Source organism: Chanodichthys erythropterus, chromosome 1 (genome assembly GCF_024489055.1).
Source record: "Chanodichthys erythropterus isolate Z2021 chromosome 1, ASM2448905v1, whole genome shotgun sequence".
Classification (NCBI taxonomy): Eukaryota; Metazoa; Chordata; class Actinopteri; order Cypriniformes; family Xenocyprididae; genus Chanodichthys; species Chanodichthys erythropterus.
Window position 1 is genome coordinate 7644088 of NC_090221.1, and position 22057 is coordinate 7666144.

The 22057-nt window shown below is 37.3% G+C and overlaps 1 protein-coding gene across 1 annotated transcript in view; it reads right to left on the bottom strand.

Annotated features, from left to right (window-relative positions):
• The window catches only part of fat1b (FAT atypical cadherin 1b), a 42544-nt gene that overhangs the window by 16651 nt on the left and 3836 nt on the right, over positions 1-22057 (bottom strand). Inside the window, exons 2-15 of the mRNA XM_067393755.1 lie at positions 20227-20541; positions 18220-18281; positions 17519-17833; positions 17015-17225; positions 15492-15557; positions 15114-15253; positions 13559-13834; positions 13264-13474; positions 9016-13074; positions 7821-8017; positions 7532-7685; positions 4632-4865; positions 1223-1612; positions 826-1040 (exon numbers count right to left, since the gene is read on the bottom strand). Of these exons, the coding sequence (XP_067249856.1) occupies positions 826-1040; positions 1223-1612; positions 4632-4865; positions 7532-7685; positions 7821-8017; positions 9016-13074; positions 13264-13474; positions 13559-13834; positions 15114-15253; positions 15492-15557; positions 17015-17225; positions 17519-17833; positions 18220-18281; positions 20227-20541 (6845 nt within the window). The remainder of the gene's footprint in view (positions 1-825; positions 1041-1222; positions 1613-4631; positions 4866-7531; positions 7686-7820; positions 8018-9015; positions 13075-13263; positions 13475-13558; positions 13835-15113; positions 15254-15491; positions 15558-17014; positions 17226-17518; positions 17834-18219; positions 18282-20226; positions 20542-22057) is intronic.

Sequence of the window (22057 nt, forward strand, 5' to 3'; positions counted from 1 at the left end):
AAGGTTGGTTCGCCCAAAGTGAAAATTCTGTCATTAAGAACTCACCCTCATGTAATTTGAAACCAGTAAGACTTTAGCTGATCTTCAGAACACAAATTAAGATATTTTAGTTGAAATCCGAAGGCTTCGTGAGGCCTCCATAGGGAGCAATGACATTTCCTCTCTCAAGATCCATAAAGGTACTAAAAACATATTTAAATCCGTTCATGTGAGTACAGTGGGTCAATATTAATATTATAAAGCGATGAGAATATTTTTGGAGTGCCAAAAATAGCAAAATGAGTTATTTAGTGATGGCTGATTTCAAAACAATGCTTCAGAAAGCATTGGAGCATAATGAATCAGCGCATCGAATCAGCGGTTCGGAGCGCAAGAGTCATGTGATTTCAGCCGCTGGCAGTTTGACACGAGTCAAACTGCCAGTCATGAGTCAGTCATGATTCGATACACTGATTCATTATGCTCTGAAGCTTCCTGAAGCAGTGTTTTGAAATCAGTCATCACTGAATAAGTCGTTATTTTGTTTTTTTGTTGCTCCAAAAATATTCTCGTCACTTTATAATATTAATATTGAACCACTGTACTCACATGAATCGTTTTAAATATGTTTTTAGTACCTTTATGGATCTTGAGAGAGGAAATGTCATTGCTCCCTATGGAAGTCTCACGGAGTCATCGGATTTCAACTAAAATATCTTAATTTGTGTTCCGAAGATTAACGAAGGTCTTACGGGTGTGGAACGGCATGAGGGTGAGTAATAAATGACAGAATTTTCATTTTTGGGTCAACTAACACTTTAATGCAAACATTTGCAAAACAATTACCGTCAGCACTGTGCTCCCGAGTCTGGTGTCCTCACTGACTACAACTGAGTAGATCTTCTGGCTGAACACAGGGCTGTTGTCATTGATGTCAATGAGGTGAATGGTAACAGTAGCTGTGTCACTGAGTGACTGTTTCCCTCTGGCGGTGGCCTTCACTGTCAGGTAGTGCTGCGGAGACACCTCATAGTCCAGCAGCTCCATCACAAAGATGTCACCTGCAAACATAAACATTCACTAGATCCCCAAATCCACAGTGGAGTCCTCTTTGACACTGTCAGAGGGGAAACTGTGTGTGTGTGTGTGTGTGTGTGTGTGTGTGTGTGTGTGTGTGTGTGTGTGTGTGTGTGTGTGTGTGTGTGTGTGTGTGTGTGTGTGTGTGTGTGTGTGTGTGTGTCACCTGTCTGTGAATCAATTCGGAAAGCTCCTTGCTCGTTGCCACTGGTGATAGAGTACGTTGTCTGGGAAGTAATTTCCCTGTCCCTGCTTGCAGCAAAGACATTCAGAAGCTTAGTCCCTACCATAACATCCTCAGGAACTGTGGAAACATAGTCCCTGTGCTCAAACACTGGTGGATGGTCATTAGCGTCCAGCACTGTCACCACTACAGAGCTGAGAGAGGAGAGTCTATGGGGAGAGCCTTGGTCTGTAGCACGTATCCTCAGCACATGCATGGCCTTCGTCTGTTTGTCCAGGGACCTTTCTAAACTGATAATTCCTGAGGTCTCCTCAATTGAAAACATCCCTCCAGCAGAGTCCTCAAACGAGTAACGTATTTTTCCATTCATCCCTGGAGATGAAGAAACAAGAAAGAGTATTAAGAGTTCTGGAGGTCTCCATTAGATTTCTAACAGCTGTATTTGATTTGTGGCAGCATGGGACTCTCTGATGTGTAGGCTGGGAACAGGTTATTATTGGTGGACGAAGGCTGTCTGAGAGTAGTTTTATTTTATGCTTAGTTCTCAGTTCCCTGTAATGTTTTTTTAGTTTTCACATTTCTGTGAATCCATTTGTTTAAAGTGTTAATTTCAGCAAAAATCTTTGAATCCATTGAGTTCTTTAAGTGTTCACAGAAGTCCCCTTTCCCTCCTTTCATTTGAAGCCAGCAGAAATTGTTGAATTCTTTGTCAGTGAACAATATACTGTTAACTCTGAACAAAATACAATATACTATACTCTGTGTCTAAATTTTACAATGCCAGAGCTGTGGCACAGTGGGCTGTTTAAAGGGTTACTTCACCCAAAAATTAAAGTTAATTACCCATCTTCATAATGTTCCAAACCCGTAAGACTTTCGTTTCATCTTCAGAACACAAATTAAGATCTTTTTGATGAAATCTGAAAGCTTTCTGTCCCTCCATAGACTGTTACGCAACTGAAACTTTGACACTTCAAAAATCTCATAAAGAGATCGTAAAATTAATCCATATGAATTGAGTGGTTTAGTCCAAATCTCCTTTATATGATAAACAGTTTGAATTTAGGCTTTTTTACATCAAAATGATGCTTTAAAGAGCTCAAGCATGCAGACGACAAAACTACGGAACGTTATCGTCCACTGGTGTGAATGCTAATATACTTATTCTTATAGTTTATAACGGGCCTTAAAGGGTTAGTTTACCCAAAAATGAAAATTCTGTCATTTATTACTCACCCTCATGCCATTTCACACCCGTAAGACCTTCGTTAATCTTCGGAACACAAATTAGGATATTTTAGTTCAAATCCGATGACTCCGTGAGGCCTCCATAGGGAGCAATGACATTTCCTCTCTCAAGATCCATAAAGGTACTAAAAACATATTTAAATCAGTTCATGTGAGTACAGTGGTTCAATATTAATATTATAAAGTGACGAGAATATTTTTGGAGCGCCAAAAAAAACTAAATAACGACTTATATAGTGGTGGGCCGATTTCAAAACACTGCTTCAGGAAGCTTCGGAGCGTTATGAATCAGTGTATCGAATCATGATTCAGATCGGCTGTCAAACTGCCAACGGCTGAAATCATGTGACTTTGGCGCTCCGAACTGCAGATTTGACACACAGATTCATTATGCTCCGATGCTTCCTGAAGCAGTGTTTTGACATCGGCCATCACTATATAAGTTGTTATTTAGTTTTTTTTGGCACTCCATAAAAAATATTCTCGCCGCTTTATAATATTAATATTGAACCACTGTACTCACATGAACTGATTTAAATATGTTTTTAGTACCTTTATGGATCTTGAGAGAGGAAATGTCATTGCTCCCTATGGAGGACTCACGGAGCCATCGGATTTCAACTAAAATATCTTCATTTGTGTTCTGAAGATTAACGAAGGTCTTACGGGTGTGAAACGGCATGTTGAGGCAGTGTGGAGTTATAATGTTTTACCGACAGTTCAAGGATCCAGTTGAGTTACGAGGTTAGGGACAGGGTTTGCAAAATTTAAGGTTGACAAATATCAATGATTTATGAAAACAAATAATGAAATATGGAGATGCAAGGTTTCTGCCCAACAGCGATTACATTTTAAATTTTATTTATATAGTAATTGTCTTACAGTATTTAAGCATTAGAGTGAAATAATAAAAAAAAAACTATTTCTCCTCACTGCATTATTAAATTTTGCATTTACTGTAAACAAGAGAAGCAGCGACCTGTGCTGTGATTTGTGGTCTTGTAATTAAAATTTCCTCCTACTTAATGACAAAAATGAAGTCTAAAATAAAAAGACACATTGCTGAGAAGAGTAAACATTTAAAATTTAGACCTAAATTGGGTAGGAGTGGGCAGAAGAATGTCATTATATCATTAAGTCATGAGTGGGTTGAAATGATAACAATCTGAGGAGAGTGGCAGGGTTTGCAATGAATCCCAAGTGATGCAAAAATTAGTCTGTTCCTCTAGTCTAATCTGTTTCATGTCATAGTGAGGCAGGGTGCCAGAAATATGATCTAATTGCTTCTTGTTGGGTTAATTTGCAGTTTATATACAAAACATACTTGTTCATATGCTCATTAGTGCAATGAGAGCAGACCTTGTTGTTTGTGTCGCCCGGTCGTCCAGCCTAATTGCCTTTGACTAATTAACGCCTATGAAAATCCTAGGATGACAGCTGAGTGAATTGGAATTAATCACTTCACAATCTCCTCTCCAATCAGCACATACTCATAAACACATCCTGTTGATGATAATTCATGAAAGAAACACTAATTACAAGACATCCACCTGGCAGTTGTTTACTTTAGTTGTTAGTGGCCACTATAATGTTAATAATAAAGACAGACGGGCCTCCAAGTGATCAGAAGCTTCGAAAAGTAATGATGCGGCAGAGATCATTACAAAGGAGACTGGGATCTCGCCATCTTCCATGATGGAAATGTTACAAATTTGAAGTCAAACAAGCAACAGGCAATGTGCTTGAGATGTCAAAGAAGAAAAAGTGATCTGAACTTTACTTACAAGGCAGAAAATGTCAGAATATCTGTACAAAATTAGAGTGTGGACTACTGCGAGAAAGTAATTGTTACCTTCGCAGGGAGCTAAGACAATTATGCACAAGGAGTGAAGATCATACAGTATTCATATGTTCCATTGCACGCTACACGCTGAGTGAAGACAAGAGTGATGAAATGCCACACAGAGCACAGACTAATCACTACTAATGCAACAACTGCTTCAATCAGGTTACACTGCTGGAAACAACTACTGTACATCTAACTACAATCTAACATTGTTTTTCATGATTGTATAAGGGAATTTGCACAAACAAGGTTACCAAATAATAGAAATGGTTGCTTATGTTGAAAAGTTGTTCATACCAATATCTGCATCGAAGGCTTCTAGTCGTGCCACGTACGTTCCAGGTTGTGTATTCTGAAAAATGCTCACATGATGTGGGTCAGATATGAATTTGGGGGCGTTGTCATTAACGTCATCAACCGTGATGACCACAGAAGCTTGGCAGAAGCGATTGCCTCCATCCACAGCACGCACAGTTAGGTTGTACACATCTGTCGTCTCTCTGTCCAGGGTTACAAGCGTTTTTACCACACCTAGAAGAAAAATACAAAAATGTAAACTATAATTTAAAAGTTTGGGGTCAGTACTTTTTTTTTTTTTTTTTAGTAATGAATACCTTAATTCAGCAAGGATAAAGGATACAGCAAAGAAAATAAAGACATTTATAATATTACAAAAGGTATACTTCAATTAAATGCTGTTCTTTCTTATTCATCAAGAAATCCTGAAAAAAATGTATCACAGTTTCCACAAAAATATTAAAGGATTAGTTCACTTTCAAATTAAAATTTGCTGATAATTTACTCACCCCCATGTCATCCAAGATGTTTGTCTTTCTTTCTTCGGTTGAAAAGAAATTATGGTTTTTGAGGAAAACATTCCAGGATTTTTCTCCATATAGTGGATTTCAACGGCTACCAACAGGTCCAAATTACAGTTTCAGTGCAGCTTCAAAGGGCTCTACACGATCCCAGCTGAGGAATAAGGGTCTTATCTAGCGAAACAATTGGTCAAATTTATATAATTTTTAACCAAAAATGCTTGTTTTGCACAATCTCTGAGATGCGCCACACATTACGTAATCACATTGGAAAGGTCACGTGTGACGTAGGTGGAAGTACCTTGGTAGGGCGAAAAACTCCATCTCATATTCTCCTCCAACTTCAAAATCGTCCAACATCATTGTTTTACCTTTCTTTTTTTTGTAAAGGCCGTTTGACTTAGTCTAGTGTAAACACTTGCTCGATACTTCCATCTACGTCACGTTTCCAAAGTGATTACGTAATGCGTGGCGTATATATTTTTTATTTTTCTTTAAAAAATGACCGATCGTTTCACTAGATAAGACCCTTATTCCTCGGCTAGGATCGTGTAGAGCCCTTTGAAGCTGCACTGAAACTGTTATTTGGACCTTCAACCCCTTGGTAGCTGTTGAAGTCCACTATATGGAGAAAAATCCTGGAATGTTTTCCTCAAAACCCATAATTTCTTTTCGACTGAAGAAAGAAAAACAAACATCTTGGATGTCATGGGGGTGAGTAAATTATCAGGAACTTTTAATTCTGAAATGAACTAATCATTTAAGCAGCACAGCAATGATAATAATAAGAAATGCAGACAATATAAATATGCATATTTGAATGACTTTGAAGACTGGAGTAATGATGAAAATTCAGCTTTGCCATCACAGAAAAAAATTACATTTTAAAGGTGCCCTAGAATTAAAAATTTAATTTATCTTGGCATAGTTGAATAACAAGAGTTCAGTACATGGGGGAAAAAAAAAAATAGTGAGTTTCAAACTCCATTGTTTCCTCCTTCTTATATAAATCTCATTTGTTTAAAAGACCTCCGAAGAACAGGCGAATCGCAACATAATACCGACTGTTACGTAACAGTCGGGGTGTATGCATATGCCAGTCCATGTTCCCAACATTATGAAAGGCATTAGACAAGGGCAGCCAGTAACGTCTGGATGTGCACAGCTGAATCATCAGACTAGGTAAGCAAGCAATAACAACAGCGAAAAATGGCAGATGGAGCAATAATAACTGACATGATTCATGATTACATGATATTTTTTAGTAATATTTGTAAATTGTCTTTCTAAATGTTTTGTTAGCATGTTGCTAATGTACTGTTAAATGTGGTTAAAGTTACCATTGTCTATTATTGTATTCACAGAGACAAGAGCCGTCACTATTTTCATTTTTTAACACTTGCAGTCTGTATAATTCATGAACACAACTTAATTCTTTATAAATCTCTCCAACAGTGTGTAATGTTAGCTTTAGCCACGGAGCACTATCAAACTCATTCAGAATCAAATATAAACGCCCAAATAAATACTATACTCACATGACCCGAAGCAAAGATCCATTTGAGGGTTATATTAGCTGTGTGAACTTTGTAAACGCACTGTATTATAGAGTCGCGAGCTCGATGGGCAGGGAGCACAAGATTTAAAGGGCCAGCAGCCCCTGAATCGATGCATAGTTAATGATTCCCCAAAATAGTCAGTTAAAAAAATGTATTTAAAAAAATCTATGGGGTATTTTGAGCTGAAACTTCACAGACACATTCAGGGGACACCTTAGACTTATATTACATCTTTTTAAAAAACGTTCAATGGCACCTTTAAAATCTATTAAAATAATTAAAAAATATATTCTAAATTGTAATAATATTTCACAATATCACTTATTTAAATAAATTCAGCCTTAGTAAGTATAATGAGACTTCTTTCAAAAACAAAAAATCTTACTGATCACAAACTTTTGAACAGTATTGTTTATTTTAATACACCAATATGTACTACATGCCAGCAAGATAAAGATGGGCTCCCCCTGTTGAGTCTTGGTTCTTGCCAATGTTTCCTTTTAATCCTGCTTACATCTTAGGGATTTTTTTTTACCATTACTGTCATGCTTTGACTTGTTTACTTAGAGTTGGATTATTGGATTATTCGATCAAAAGCGGCTTTGGAACAATATTGCGAAAATCACTATTCACATTGAACACTGAATGCTTTAAAAAGTCAGTAACGACCAGGACTGATAATCACAAGATTGTAGACTTGAACCTGGCAAAGAGTGATCAATGGGCTACTGCCATAATGTCCTTGAATAAGATACTTAACCTCTTGCTTTAGATAAAATGCAGACTAAATGACTATATATTTCCAGTTTGCTCATTTTACCTGTTTTGGTGTCAACTGTGAATGATTCAGCTCCGCTACCACTCAGCTCGTACGTGATTTCCGCATTTGTCTGGATATCTGCATCAGTGGCTGAGACTTGAAGAATTTGTCTTCCTTCAAGTGCATCTTCAGGAACACTTTGCACATACACATCCTGAGAACAAAAGTGGATTTCAATTTAAAGTGACACTGCAGAAATGGGCGTTATCTAAACTCTGTGAAAAATGTGCGTATTCGTTAAAAGTTTTCTGCACAGTCTGAGCTCAGGGACTATTGAATATACACATGCCTTTTCACAAACTGGACTGTTGTCATTTGCATCAAGGACAGTGATCTCTACAGTAGCCTTTGTCACAAAGGTTCCATCGGTGGCTGTGATGTTTAAAAGATAGAAATCTCTCTCCTCCCTGTCCAGGGTTTTGCTGACAGCGACCACCCAAACACCATCTGTGTGCTTCACATCAAACAGACCCTGCGGGTCTCCACCTGAATATATTAAACAAAGAAAAACTTTGGTCTAATCAGAAATATTTAATAAGAAGATTAGCAGTCAAATCATCATGCGTTAAGCATCATTCTAAACAGCTTGGGGAATAATTGTATTTCTAGCTGCATACAAGATACTAATCAGGCGATGTAATGAAACTGAGGACAATAACAAGACGCTCTGAATATCTCTAATCAGCGTTGGTATAATACAGAACACTCATATACATATCATAGATTATTCATAACATCCAGCAATTGAGCTTGTGACATTAGATCTGTAATTTCTTTGCGACTATCCAAAGGTTAATAAACACCTCAGAAAATTAGCATGTTGAAATGCCAATACCAGTTTCTTTAGATGGATAGTTCACCTAAAAATGAAAATTTGGTCCATTTCTCACATAAATCTATCGTATGGATTCAGACAAAGGGTTTTCAAACTGGTCCAAGGGGCCGCAAGGGAACCAAGAAGGAAAACATAAAAGAAAATATGTTTTGCAATATGTATTTTTAGGGTTGTAAAAGTTTAAGGTATTTAAAAAATCTTAACATTACTTTGGAATAATAGGCATTGTGAAAAGCACTTTACAAATAAATCTGAATAAAATGAACAGAACTAAAAATGTTTCACTATTTTATTTAGTTTGCTTTTAGTAAAGTCAAAATAAAAGACATTTGCCTTTATAATATGAAGCATATATAGCTGCCTTTATATTTAAGCAAATGTTGCTTTAGATGACCACTTATTATCTGAAATGTAATGTACAAACTCTATAGAACTGTATTATAAGTTTTTGAGCTTGACATTCTCTGGTCACCATTTGATTTCATTGAATAGAAAAGAGCAGTCTGGACATTCTTCTTCTTAAGTACATCTTTTTGTGTTGCAGGAACAAAAATATCACAGGGCATGAGAGTAAAAAAAATGACATTCAAGGAGATCTCCATAATTCTATTACTCTCACTAGTTTCATTTGTTAGCATGAACAGTGTACCTGTGATATAACAGCTGAACCTCCTGTTGACCTCCTCACTGTCAGAATCAGCACAGTTGAGAATGGTGACAAGTGTGCCTGGTGTAGACTCGTCTTCTCTCACAGTACCTTTAAAAACTGCTTCAGCAAATAATGGAGGATTGTCATTTGTGTCCAGAACTGTCACTTCTACAACAGTAGTGCCTGTCATATGTAGCCCTTGGGCTCTGTCTGTGGCCACCACTGTGATTCGATATTGGTCTGTCTTTTCTCGGTCTATCTCTGTGAGGGTGGTTATCCAGCCCGTCTCACTGTCCACTGCAAACATCTCCAGAACATCAGGGTGCTCCTGGATTTCATGCAGAGTATAAGTGACCTGACCATTCAGCCAAGAATCCAAATCAGTGGCCTTGACCTGCACTACAGAAGTCCCTTCTGGTAGGTTTTCAACAATATATGACTGGTAAGGGAAGGACTCAAATCGTGGGCTGTTATCATTGACATCCTTGAGATGGATACTCACATCTATAGTTGAGACCATTTCCATGTCACCTTCAACATCTCGGACCTGCACTGCAAGCTGATACCATTTGACAGTTTCATAGTCTAGTCTTTTTGTAAGTGTAAGCTTTCCAGTACTGCTGTCAATAGCAAAGACCTCATCTTTGTTACTCTCTGGGGTGTTCCCACCAACAAGGCTGTAGATCACAGACCGCTCACTCTGGGCTTGGAAGATATCCATCTCAGTTCCGACAGCCAGGTCTTCTGAAAGCTCCAACCACAGTGACGGCTCTGCAAACTTTGGGATTGATGTTTCAGGGGGAACTATTCTAATTGAAACAGGAATAATAGATTGCTTTGGTGGGTTTCCAGAATCTTTAGCCTTCACAAAGAAGGAATACAGGCCAGTTTCCAGTCCAATTAGACTTTCCTTTGTGACAATCGCACCACTAAGTGAATGAATTTCAAAGTGCCCTAAATTAGAGTCAGTAGTATAAATGATATCAGCATTACTTCCCTCATCTTCATCTACTGCAGATGTTTTGATCACTGTTGTACCGATGGGAGCATCTCCTGGCACAGTAACTTTAAATTCTGAGAGCCTGAATTTGGGTGAATTGTCATTCACGTCAGAGAGAATTACAATAACGGTACAAAAGCCTAAGCGCCCACCGCCATCTTTAGCCATTAAACGGATGCTAATCACTTCCTCTTCTGGGTTTTCTCTGTCAAAACCATCTACTGTGTGAATCCGGCCATCATCATTGATGGTAAATTTATCCCTGGCGATATCATTTACAATGAAGAATGTCAATTGTCCATATATCCCTGGGTCGTTGTCAGTGGCTTCAACTTGTCCAACCAACGTACCAACTGGAGAGTTCTCAGGGAGCTCAATAAGATACTCATTCTGGGTAAATGATGGGCTGTGGCTATTCTCACCCATCACATAGATTTTTGCCTCAGCAGTACTTCTGAAAACACCATCGGTTACTGACAAAATTAAGCTGTAGAAGTGCTCAAGAGACTGTCGACTGATGTTGGCAATCACAATTTCTCCACTTGACGCATCAATTGCGAAGATATTGTTGTCATTTCCAGACAAAATAGCATACTTCAGCTGACTGGTTCCACTGCTGTCAGCATCATATGCTTTAACACAGGTCACAAGTTGCCCTGGAGAAGAAATATCACTTATTGTGGCATTATAAAGCTGCTGCGCAAAAACAGGTGGGTTGTCATTAAGATCAGTTACATATATGATCACTTGGACCTCAGCAGACAGCTGAAACGCTCCACCATCAATAGCTTTTACAATCAGTTCATACTGCGATTGGGTTTCATGGTCCAATAGTCCTGCAGTCCAAATGACTCCACTCTCAACATCTATTCTGAAATGATCTGAAGTGGCTCCATCCTTTTCATACAACTGATAAAACAATACTGCATTGCTTCCTGTGTCAGAGTCCATGGCTGCCACTTGTAACACAGAGGTTCCAGTTACAACCGATTCAGAGATGCTGATGTAATACACTGCCACTTCGAATTTGGGTGTGTTGTCATTGACATCTTCCAATATGATATCTACAAAAACATCAGAGTTGGCCCCGGTTAGACAGTCTGTCGCCTGGACACTCAACCGATATGCGGGATGAGCCTCGTAATCCAATGGCTGGACGACTTCAATGAGTCCCGAATTGAAATTAATGTAGAACTGATCGAATGGGTTCCCTTCACTGATGCTGTAGAACGTACAAGGTCCTGCAGATTGACTGGCCACGACTTGGAGTATAGAAGTACGAACTTGCACATTCTCAGGGATTACAATCTTGTAAAAAGGTCTTTCGAACACTGGTGTGGCTTTGTTCACCACTGAAATAACTACCTCTGCTTTTGAGAACAGCGGTGGGTTGCCTCCGTCTTGCGCAGTGATGTTAATGACGAACTTGCCAATGTTTTCAAGCTCTAAAGGTCTCTTAAGGGACATTTCTCCAGATGGGCTTACTTGAAAATATTTATCATGCCCTTTCAAATAGTATGTAACCTCTGCATTTCTGCCAATATCTTTGTCCACGGCGGTCACCTTCCTGAAAACTGAACCCACAGTTTTGTCAATCTGAACAACGGCACTATAGGGCTGATCGACAAAGACAGGGGCATTATCATTCACATCCTCAACATGCACTCTCACAAGCATGTGGGCGGTGCCATTCAACCTTGACTTTTTTGTAACCTCAACAAAGATTTCAAATAAATCCTGCTCTTCGCGGTCAAATGGGATGCCTGTGGAGAAAAGCACTCCTGATGTGCGTCCTATTTCAAATTTGTTGTTAGGGTTGAGAAGAGAATAAAACAAAGGCTCATTGACTCTATTTCCAACTACAGAGAGGATTGCCAGGGTCTTCTTCTCTGTTGAGTTTTCTTGCACATAGGTGGTGATAATTTCCTGAGTGAATTTCAGATTGTGACCTTTATTATCTTTAACATTGACTTTCACAGTTGCAGTGCCAGTAAAACTTCCATCAAAAACCCAGATCGTCAGTCTGTACCTGCTCCGCAACTGTGTAGCATTTTGCACAAAAATATCACCTGAAGTTGGATCAAGCAGGAATTTGTTCCCTATGTTGCCATCTACAAGTTCAAAGCGTAGTTTGGTGTTTGGCAGCAAGTCCTCATCTGTAGCCTTTACTGTTGTCACTTTAACCCCTTTGTAGGTTGGAAGGAGGAGTGTTGTCTCATATGAATCCTGAGTGAATTTAGGAGCACAATCATTGACGTTAATGACATGTATAGTCACGTTGGCTGTGTTTTGAGCAAACAAACGTGGCATCCCAGTGTCATGGACCTGAACTCTGAAGTTAAACACCTTTCTCTGCTCATAATCGAGGTTACTGAGAGTCAGAATAGCTCCAGTCCCAGAATCGATAGAAAAATAGTTATGAGCGAATGGCTCCATAATCTCATAGACAAGCCTGGCGTTTGAGTGCTGATCAGCATCTGTTGCACGGACAACAAGCGGAACGTTCTGAGAGGTCAGAACCACACTTCTAACAATGGCCGACTCACTGATGAAGCCAGTAAATTCAGGTTGAGTGAAAACAGGAGCATTGTCATTTTCATCCTTTAGATGAATGTTCACTGTGACACTGCTTGACATTTCAGCCATGTCTGAACCTTGCACAATCAGTTTATATGACGAAAGGGTTTCAAAGTCCAGTTTTTTCCTTGTGATGATAGCACCAGAGTTTGAATTGATGTCAAACGCATTGTTCACATTTCCCTCTTTGATCTGATAGAAGATGGTTGATTGACTGTAAGCAGAGATTAAAGTTACAAAACTTCCAACAGGAGCAGATTCACTGATTTCAGCCAATACTGAATTGAAGGGGAACTTCGGCTTGGTATTATCCGAGATAGTGACTGTGACCTGGACGGTTGTAATCACACTGAGAGGAGGTTCTCCTTTATCAGAGGCTTTTATTAACAATTCATATTGGTCTCTGTATTCACGATCAAGTTCCCTTGCAATTGTTACAATGCCTGAAGACTCATCAATGTTGAAGGAATTTCCATGATTTCCTACACCATCAGAGAGAAAATATAAAGCTTAAAAATAGAGCAATTGTTAATGTATTTGATACAAAATGTATTATTTGTGGTATTATTAGTGCATATATAGGATGTCCATAAATAAATAATATTTGGGTATTTTTACATTGCCAATAAAACTTCCAATGACTTGACAGAGTTAGTAAAGATAAGCTGTACCTGAATTTATGCTGTAGAGGATTTCAGAATTTAGGCCTTTGTCTTTGTCCAGAGCGGTGACCTGTAATACCGATGAACCAATCGCAGCTGTTTCAAACACACGGGTGGTGTACTGAGAGCTGGTGAACCATGGTGCATTGTCATTACTGTCCTCCACGTTGATGATCACTCTCACAACATTACTCTTCACAGGCACACCTTGATCCCTAACCTGGAATAATGTATTGACAGCTGTTAAATGCAGTCCTAATACCTAGTGTAGTGGACAAAAAAAAAAGTTTATACATGACCTTACCATTACTGTGAGGATATGTCTGCGCATGGTTTCATGGTCCAGTTTTTCAGCAGTGTACAGAAAGCCTGTCCCAGGATCAAGACGAAACTTCTTCAGGCTAAGTAAGTCTGTGCTGCTCAACAGGGTGTAGGATAATTTGTTCTTCTCATCTTTATCTGTTGCATTTATTTCCAGTATCTTCATACCAGGTAGAGTTTTCTCTGGAATACTTATCTCATATTGGTTTTGGCCAAATTGGGGGCGATGTTCATTTGAGTCAAGAACTTGAATTATGACCTGTTTAACAAAGCACAATCCACACAGTAAATATGGTATATATGTATTTGTTAAACATTATATTATATTATATTATATTATATTATATTATATTATATTATATTATATTATATTATATTATATTATATTATATTATATTATATTATATTATATTATATTATATTATATTATATATTTAAAGTATATGATTATTTATATTAACTATAATGGGTGGAGAGATCAGTTGAGAATCAAATGGGATACAAAGGATACAAAAAATCCAGTAGCTTTTAAGGAAGCACTCTTTAAAAAGTCAAAATCATATTTAGATTTACTTTTTTTTTTTCCTTTTGGAAGAAGCATGTTTACTCAAGCAACAAGGACATAATGAAACCCAGTATATATTATTTGACCTGAGACACAAATTTATGAAAATCTTTAATTCACACAGACCCTGAAACTACCCACAAGTAAGAAGCCCATTATAGGATGACAAACTGCACAGAGTGCAATCTCCTGGAGGGCAATGCTCTCTGCAACAGGAGAGATGGGCTGAGGGCTGAAACGGAGCTCTCTTTTAAAACATTACTCCCTCTCACATCATTCTTTGCCTCTGGGTCTGCTCACACTGATGGATGAGTCTCACACTGTGACCTGATAAGGCTGGCTGGCTTGGCTGATACATGCAGGTATCGCCCAAGGAGAGGTATGTTCACACCATGACAAAAGGACAATGGTAACTTGTACATTAGAAAGACAGCAGTGAGCTTGACTCCAGCCAAGTGTGTCCAATAATATCTCAGTATGCAGGTGCCAGGGCACATTCCAGCTACTTGGGTTATCTTTTTTTTTTAACATGAAATTGAATATTTTCTATTAAGACTAAATCTGATCTTTTTGGAATATGTAATGTCACATGTATCAAGAGAAATGAGTGAAATTTTTACAACTATATGTCTTTCTTTTAGCTACTTTTTCAACACTTGATCAAAAAGATTAAGATATCAAACATTCAGAAATAAGCTAAATGATATGTTCACTTTGTGATGAATTTAAACCTGGCATTCATTGTGTGTCATATAATCTTGTTCATCCTTTGCAATTCGAGCAGTGGTGAAATGAATAGGTAATACTAAGCAACAAAATAATTATCCTGTCACAATACAGAACCACGCGTACACAATCTTTGTCAAAGCAAAGATGTGCATCATTTTTCTTTTCTCTCCATCCATTATTCAACCAATCCAATTTTACAAATGCATGGGCAATTTCTTGGTAAGTGCCATTAAAGACAAAACACCTGAGTGCTGATAGATCTTGTTCCATCTGTTGCTTCAACAGTGAGGTTGTAATTTGACTGCCATTCAGCATCTAAAGCTCCAGCGATGATGATTGTGCCGCTCGCCTTATCCACATCAAAGCGGCTGTCAATGTTTCCACCTGTTAGTACCAAAACAAACAGAGGCCACATATTCATGCTGTTCACTAAGGTGGAATTTTTGCATGATATAGAATTTGCATTAGCTATTAAAGTGGCAAACGTTCAAAGAAAGTAAATATTGTGCAATATATCTCCAACAGAATATAAATTCAGAACTCTTTCTGGTAGATGTGACAGGAAATAATGCTAGAGCTGTAAGAAAAATAAAAAGCAATATTTCTATTTATCAGCAGATACCTGCTGTACAGTTCAGGTCACAAGCCATCTGTAGGATGTGAAAAACTTCTTTAACATTTGTGACTCCTTGTGAAGCAAGAGTAGAGAAACAGGAAAAGAAAGGCAGATAAGGCAGACAAAAAGGCAGCAGGGGGAAAAACAGTTTTTTTTAAATAAGATTTGAAAGCTGATTAGAGGAAAATCAAGGTTGGGTTATTGAAGAGCATCTGAACTTTAAAAGCTTACGTATCAAGAATGACTAGGGATTACAATACATTGTATTTATTGGCTATTTCTTTTCCAAAAGAGCACTTCACCCAAAAAAAAAAATACAATTTTGTCACCATTTATTCACCCTCATCTAGTTCCAACCCTTATGATGTTCTTTCTACCGAACATAAATGGAGAAATGTACTGACAATTTTTTTCCACCATGCAATTACAATGAATGTGAACTGAGGCTTTCAAACTTTCAAAAAGAACCATAAAAGTATCATAAAAAGTGATACATGATGACTCATGTGATATGTCTTCTGAAGCCATTCAAAGACATTCTGTGAGGATTAGACTGAAGTTTAAATGAAATTAAAACCCAAAAATGAATTTTGTCATCATTTGCTCACCCTCAAGTCGTTCTAAGCCTGTATAAGATTTTTTAAGAATGTTGGAACCCATTGACTATCATATTATGGAAAAAAAGGACATTTTTAAAAATATATTCTTTTGTGTTAAACAGAGAAAAGAAAGTCATAAAGCTTTGAAACACATTAGGGTGAGTAAATGATGACAGAAATTGCATTTTTATGTGAACTATCACTCGATTCATGATAGAAGTTCAAGTAACAATGGCCATGCATGAATCATTTGTCATCGATTCTGGAGTTTAACTCACAGAATAATCACAGAGTTCACCCAAGCAGTGTTTTGAAATCGCCCATCACTAGATAAAGTTGTTATTTTATTTTTTTTGGCACACAAAAAGTATTCTCATTGCTTCATAACATTAAGGTTGAACCACTGTAGTCACATGAACTGTTTTAAATATAACTTTGGAACCTTTCTGGGCATTGGAAAGTGTAAATTAACTTGCTTTCAAATGCAGGCCTCACTGAGCCAAATTAATATTTTAATTTGTGTTCCGAAGATGAACGAAGGTCTTACGGGTGTGGAACAACATGAGGGTGAGTAATTAATGATAGAATTTTAATTTTTGGGTGAACTAACCCCATTAACAGACCACTGGAGTGGAAGATTATCAGTGAATAACAGCGTAAATTTGAGGATGTTCTTCACTTAAAGCTACCGTATGACTTCAGTGGGCTTGAAATGTATCACACGAGTCATATGGACACTTTCATGGAAACATTATATTATGAATTTGTGTCCTTTTTGAAGCTTGGAAGCTCCAACTCCTATTCAAATTAATTGCATGAAATCCAGCATACTCTCAAAACTGTCTCCTGTTGTGATTTACTAAAGAAAGAGAGTCGTGTGGGTTTGGAATAACATGAGCGTGACTAAATGTCAGAATTTTATATCTTTACCTTTGATTGTAAACCATACAGGAGATTCAAGTGGCTGAGCGCTGATGACTCCCACCATATGGGCCACTGGATCATTCTCCATCACAGAGAATGAGAGCGGAATCTCCTCAAACGCCAGCGGTTGTTTAGCCAGCTTAGGCATTGGAATCCACTCAATGTGCAACCGACAGATGGATGACTTTGAAGGCTTGCCACTGTCTGATGCTTTAATCTGCAAGACAGCAGTGTGAGTGTTTTACCTTGTTTTGGACATAGACATGTCAAGAGCCTATTGGTATACTGTATGGGGCATACTGTATTATTTTGTTAATGGGTGATTTATGCCACAATATTTATTCAATTTAATTATCAAAGTTAACAAAATATTCTATCATTTAGAAGTTGCATTCAAAATCCACTTGGATCCAAAATATGCAGAGGGATGTGTCTATTCATTCTGAAGCCGCAAATACAACTCTATTAAGCCAGACACCATTTGGAGTCTAGGAATTGAAATAAACGTACCGTGAGAATATGATACTCCCCTGCTGAAAAAGCTTCTTTGGAGAACACAAACCCAGTTGTGTGCTCAATGAAGAATTTCCTGTGCTCTTCACCCTCCTCGATTGTGTATGAGATATCAGAGGAGGGACTCTCATCTCTGTCATAAGCAATCACTCGATAAATTGGCTCCCATTCGACTGCCTCTGGTCGTTCCACCAGCTTGATTTTAAAGATCTTTTCCAGAAACTGGGGACTGTTGTCATTTTCATCCAATACGTTGACTATCACACGAACCAATGTAGACTTGGATGGACTGCCATCATCCGAAACAGTGATCTGTTTAAGAAAAAAACAGATCTCATGCATGAGCGCTTGAGAAACTACTGCCAAAGCAAACATGAGAGAGGCATAAAATGTGTTAAATTAAATGTAAACTTCAGTATCTCTTCAACATAAACAGTTCACCCAAAAAATCATGTTCATTATGTTGTTTTAAACCCATATGGTGTCAGTGAAACAAAAAATTAGAATGTCTCAAAAGAGCATTTCATTCATGAATCAGACAAAACAGAGTATGGACTACTTTTATGGTGCTTTTTGTGTCCTTTTTGGAGCTGGAGATATGTGGTCACAATGTTCTATTGATGTGTGAAGAAAATTCTCCTTTGTCTTCTGTGGAAGTAAATACAAGGCAATGGCATGAGTTACAGGGTGAAGCTTACTTCAAGAAGATGTTCTGCTTGCTTTTCTCTGTCCAGTTTCCGTGATGTTGTTGTCACCAACCCTGTGCATGAAATGACAAATGGTACATTTCAGTTTGTTTCTTCCACTGAATAAGAAAACTTTCTATCAGTAATAAAAGATTCAAGCTGTTCTCCACATACTGGGTTAGTCTTAACTAAAAAAAGAAACATTCAGGCTTGACAGATAAAACTACCCTACATTTTGTATTCTCCTCAGAGAGTGTTTCCTTCATGTATTTTTTGCAAAAGAGAGAGAGAAAAGAGAGAAAGAGTCACAGTTTAGAGTGTACTATGCTCACTGTTCTTGGAAACGCTCTCTGAACGGTCACAATTCTTCTTCAGGAAAACATTCAGTTCTCAATGTACCAACTAAGATCAGTCTGTTCAATTGACTTTGGCAGCAAAATCCTTTCAAAAACTTTTTTTACTTGTACTGTTGAGACTTTAAGCTGAGCTGACTGAGTGTGGCAAGTAATTTGGTGGAGGAGAAATCAATTGGCGCGTCAAATTAATTAGCTGCATTCATTACTTGTGCTGCTCAGTGAATGTAATTAACCAGCTGGTATGAATATCAATTATGTCTATATACTGTATAAAAACTTCAGAAAATATATTTCATGTCAAAAGTTATTTTATGTTCAACATATGTATTATTCATACATTTTTGAAATCCCTCACAGGTGTGGACGTTTATTCATCTCTAGTTGTGTATATATTCAAATAAATGGTAAAATGTTTTAAATTGTGTTTACTAAATGTTCAAGGTGCTCCTTTTTGCATATGAAACATGAAAAGCATTGCTTTAATAACACAGAGCAAGAAAACAGAGCATAACTAGGCATTTCATTTTCATCATAATAATAATGATAAAACTCATATAAATTAAAAAATATATACACTGTAAAAAAGAATTGTTGGTTTAACATAAAGAATTAGTTCACTTTCAAAAATTACCCCAAGCTTTACTCACCCTGAAGCCATCCTAGGTGCATATGACTCTCTTCTTTCTGATTAAAACAATCTGAGAAATATTAATAAATATCTTGATGCATCCGAGCTTTATAATGGCAGTGAATGGGGGTCGCTAGTATGAGCTGAAGAAAGTGCTTCCATCCACATCCATCAATCATAAATATGTGCTCCACACAGCTCCAGGGGGTTAATAAAGGCCTTCTTAAGCTAAACGATGCATTTGTGTAAAAAAAATATCCATATTTAAACAAGTTATGAAGTCAAATATAAAGCTTCCGCACAAGCCACCTTCCGTATTCAATGTACAAAGAAAGTATAAAACTCACAAAGCTTACACTACGTCCTACGTCTTCACTATTCAACTTACGGAAAAGGTGTAATTGACGCAACACCAGTTTACGCTTTCTTCGTTGACTTCATAACTTGTTTAAATATGGATATTTTTTTACACAAATGCATAATTTTGCTTCAGGAGGACTTTATTAACCCCCTGGAGCCATGTGGAGCACATATTTATGATGGATGGATGTAGATGGATGCACTTTCTTCAGCTCATACTAGTGACCCCCATTCATTGCCATTATAAAGCTCGGATGCGTCAGGATATGTATTAATATTTCTCTGATTGTTTTCATCAGAAAGAAGACAGTCATATACACCTAGGATGGCTTGAGGGTGAGTAAAGCTTAGGGTAATTTTCATTTTAAAGAGAACTAATCCTATAAAAAAAGTAAGTTACCTGGTTGTCTTAAAATTTTGAGTTAATACAATGAAGTAAATTGGTTTAATCAACAGAAATTCAAAATATTATGTTATCTAATCCACATTAATTACCAACATTAAGTTGATTTGACAAAAAAAAAAAGTTCTAAAAACAAATCATGAAAATAATTTTTTACAGTGTATAAATATAATATAAAATTCTTTTTTTTTTATTTATTTTTTTTTTTACATATTTTAAACACAAATACACATGCTGGGATTTAGAAGTTTTGATGAGAGACATCAATTTACCTGTCTGGGAGTTGATGGCAAAAAATCCCTGTGGATTTCCACTGGTTATTTTATATGAGAGATTATCACTTGATTCAGAGTCCAGGTCAAATGCTTGGATCTGGATGACAGAGACGTCTTTGGGAGAGTTCTCAGATACAGAAGGGTAGTACACAGGCTCTGTTGTCAGAGGAGCATTATCATTGACATCTTGAACCTTGATGTAGACCTCCACAAATGAAGAAAGTGGCACAATTCCCTGGTCTGTAGCATAGACTGTGAGCCAGTAATGATTAGTAGTCTCACGATCAAGTGTCTCTTGTGTCCTTATAATGCCTGTGACAAAGAAAAGAAGAAGGAACATGTTGCACTACATGAAGCACTTTAAATATTTAGACTGAGACAGCACCAACGGTGCTGCCATAAAATCTTGTCACATGGCACTGGGAGTTTTGCATTGCAAACTCTGAAGTCTAGATAAGGATGAGGCAGAAATTAACCATACAAAGTAGAAATGACTTACACAGTGCTAATAATGTTCTTTTAAAATGGAAAATGTAATCAACATACAGCAGAAGCGAAAAAATGGATCTATTATCTAGCAGGGAACTGAAAATTCATAACACGGACATTTGCATAAAAGATTAAATGTGTAAAGGGCAGACACTGTAAATAAAATATTGAGTGAATAAGAGGGTAAGGGGAGATGAGGTAGCTCTTTTTGTTTGACTGTCTCTACGCAGTGTCTGCTTTCACGCTGTGGGCTTTGTTCTAAAGGTAGCAGTGTGGATTCTACAACTCGAGTAAAACGTGATAAGCTCTTTCCTGAGGGTGAAAGTGCCCACATCGCTCTTTGTTTCGCACTCTTATTCTCTCTCTTTTTCATTTTGTCTCTCTCATGTGTCTTTAGATAGCACTATGGTACAAATAACAAAATTCAATCCTTGTTTGTTAAAGATGCATAGAGTGGACCTGAAGAGTACACTTCAGTCACACTTAAAATGAATGGATTTTATTGCATTAGAGCAAAACAACTAACAAATAACAAAACATCTGCTAACAAATAACACCACTAAAGTTGTTCTTACAACTAACTTCACTTCAGTGAGCCATTTAACAAATTACTTTTAACTGGTATGAAGGTGATTTTTAGTGGATGTTTTAGAGGTTTCAAATGGGGAATTTTGCAGTGATGTGATGAATAATTTTGGGTTCCCATAAAGCCTTTCAGTGAACAGGTCTTAAAAGAACCATTTTTTCTCAGCATGAAGAACACTTTAATAATGTAAAGAACCTTTTCCCACTATATAGAAATTTTCATGCAATGAAAAGGTTCCATGGATGTTAAAAGTTCCTCATGGAACCATTGATGCAAATGAAGAACCTTTATTTTTTAAGAGTGTATAAATTCAGTTCCCTTCAAGTTCACTCATGCAAGTGTCCTTGCATGAGTAAGCACAGAAGTTAATTAACCATAACCATAATTTTGAACAAAATATCTATTGTTTTAAAATATAATATTAAATGTCTTGCTTGAAAAGCTATATTTACTATATTTTTCTATATAAATGACACTTCTAAGACATTCACAATGCAAAGAAATATATGTTTAAGTGTCCAAATATTTTGTGGGGCAATCTCTAATAAGTCAGTACTAGAATTATAGAAAAATAGCAATAAGTGTTCAATAACAAAGAATAATAATAATAAATGCACTTTGTTTTTCATGCAGATTGCCCCATCATATCTCTCCGAGGCAATCTCTACTTATAAACCAAATAGGTCCCTAAGATCCAGTAATCTTGGTCTCCTCTCTGTTCCTAGATCTAGGTTCCATTGCAGAGGTGATCGA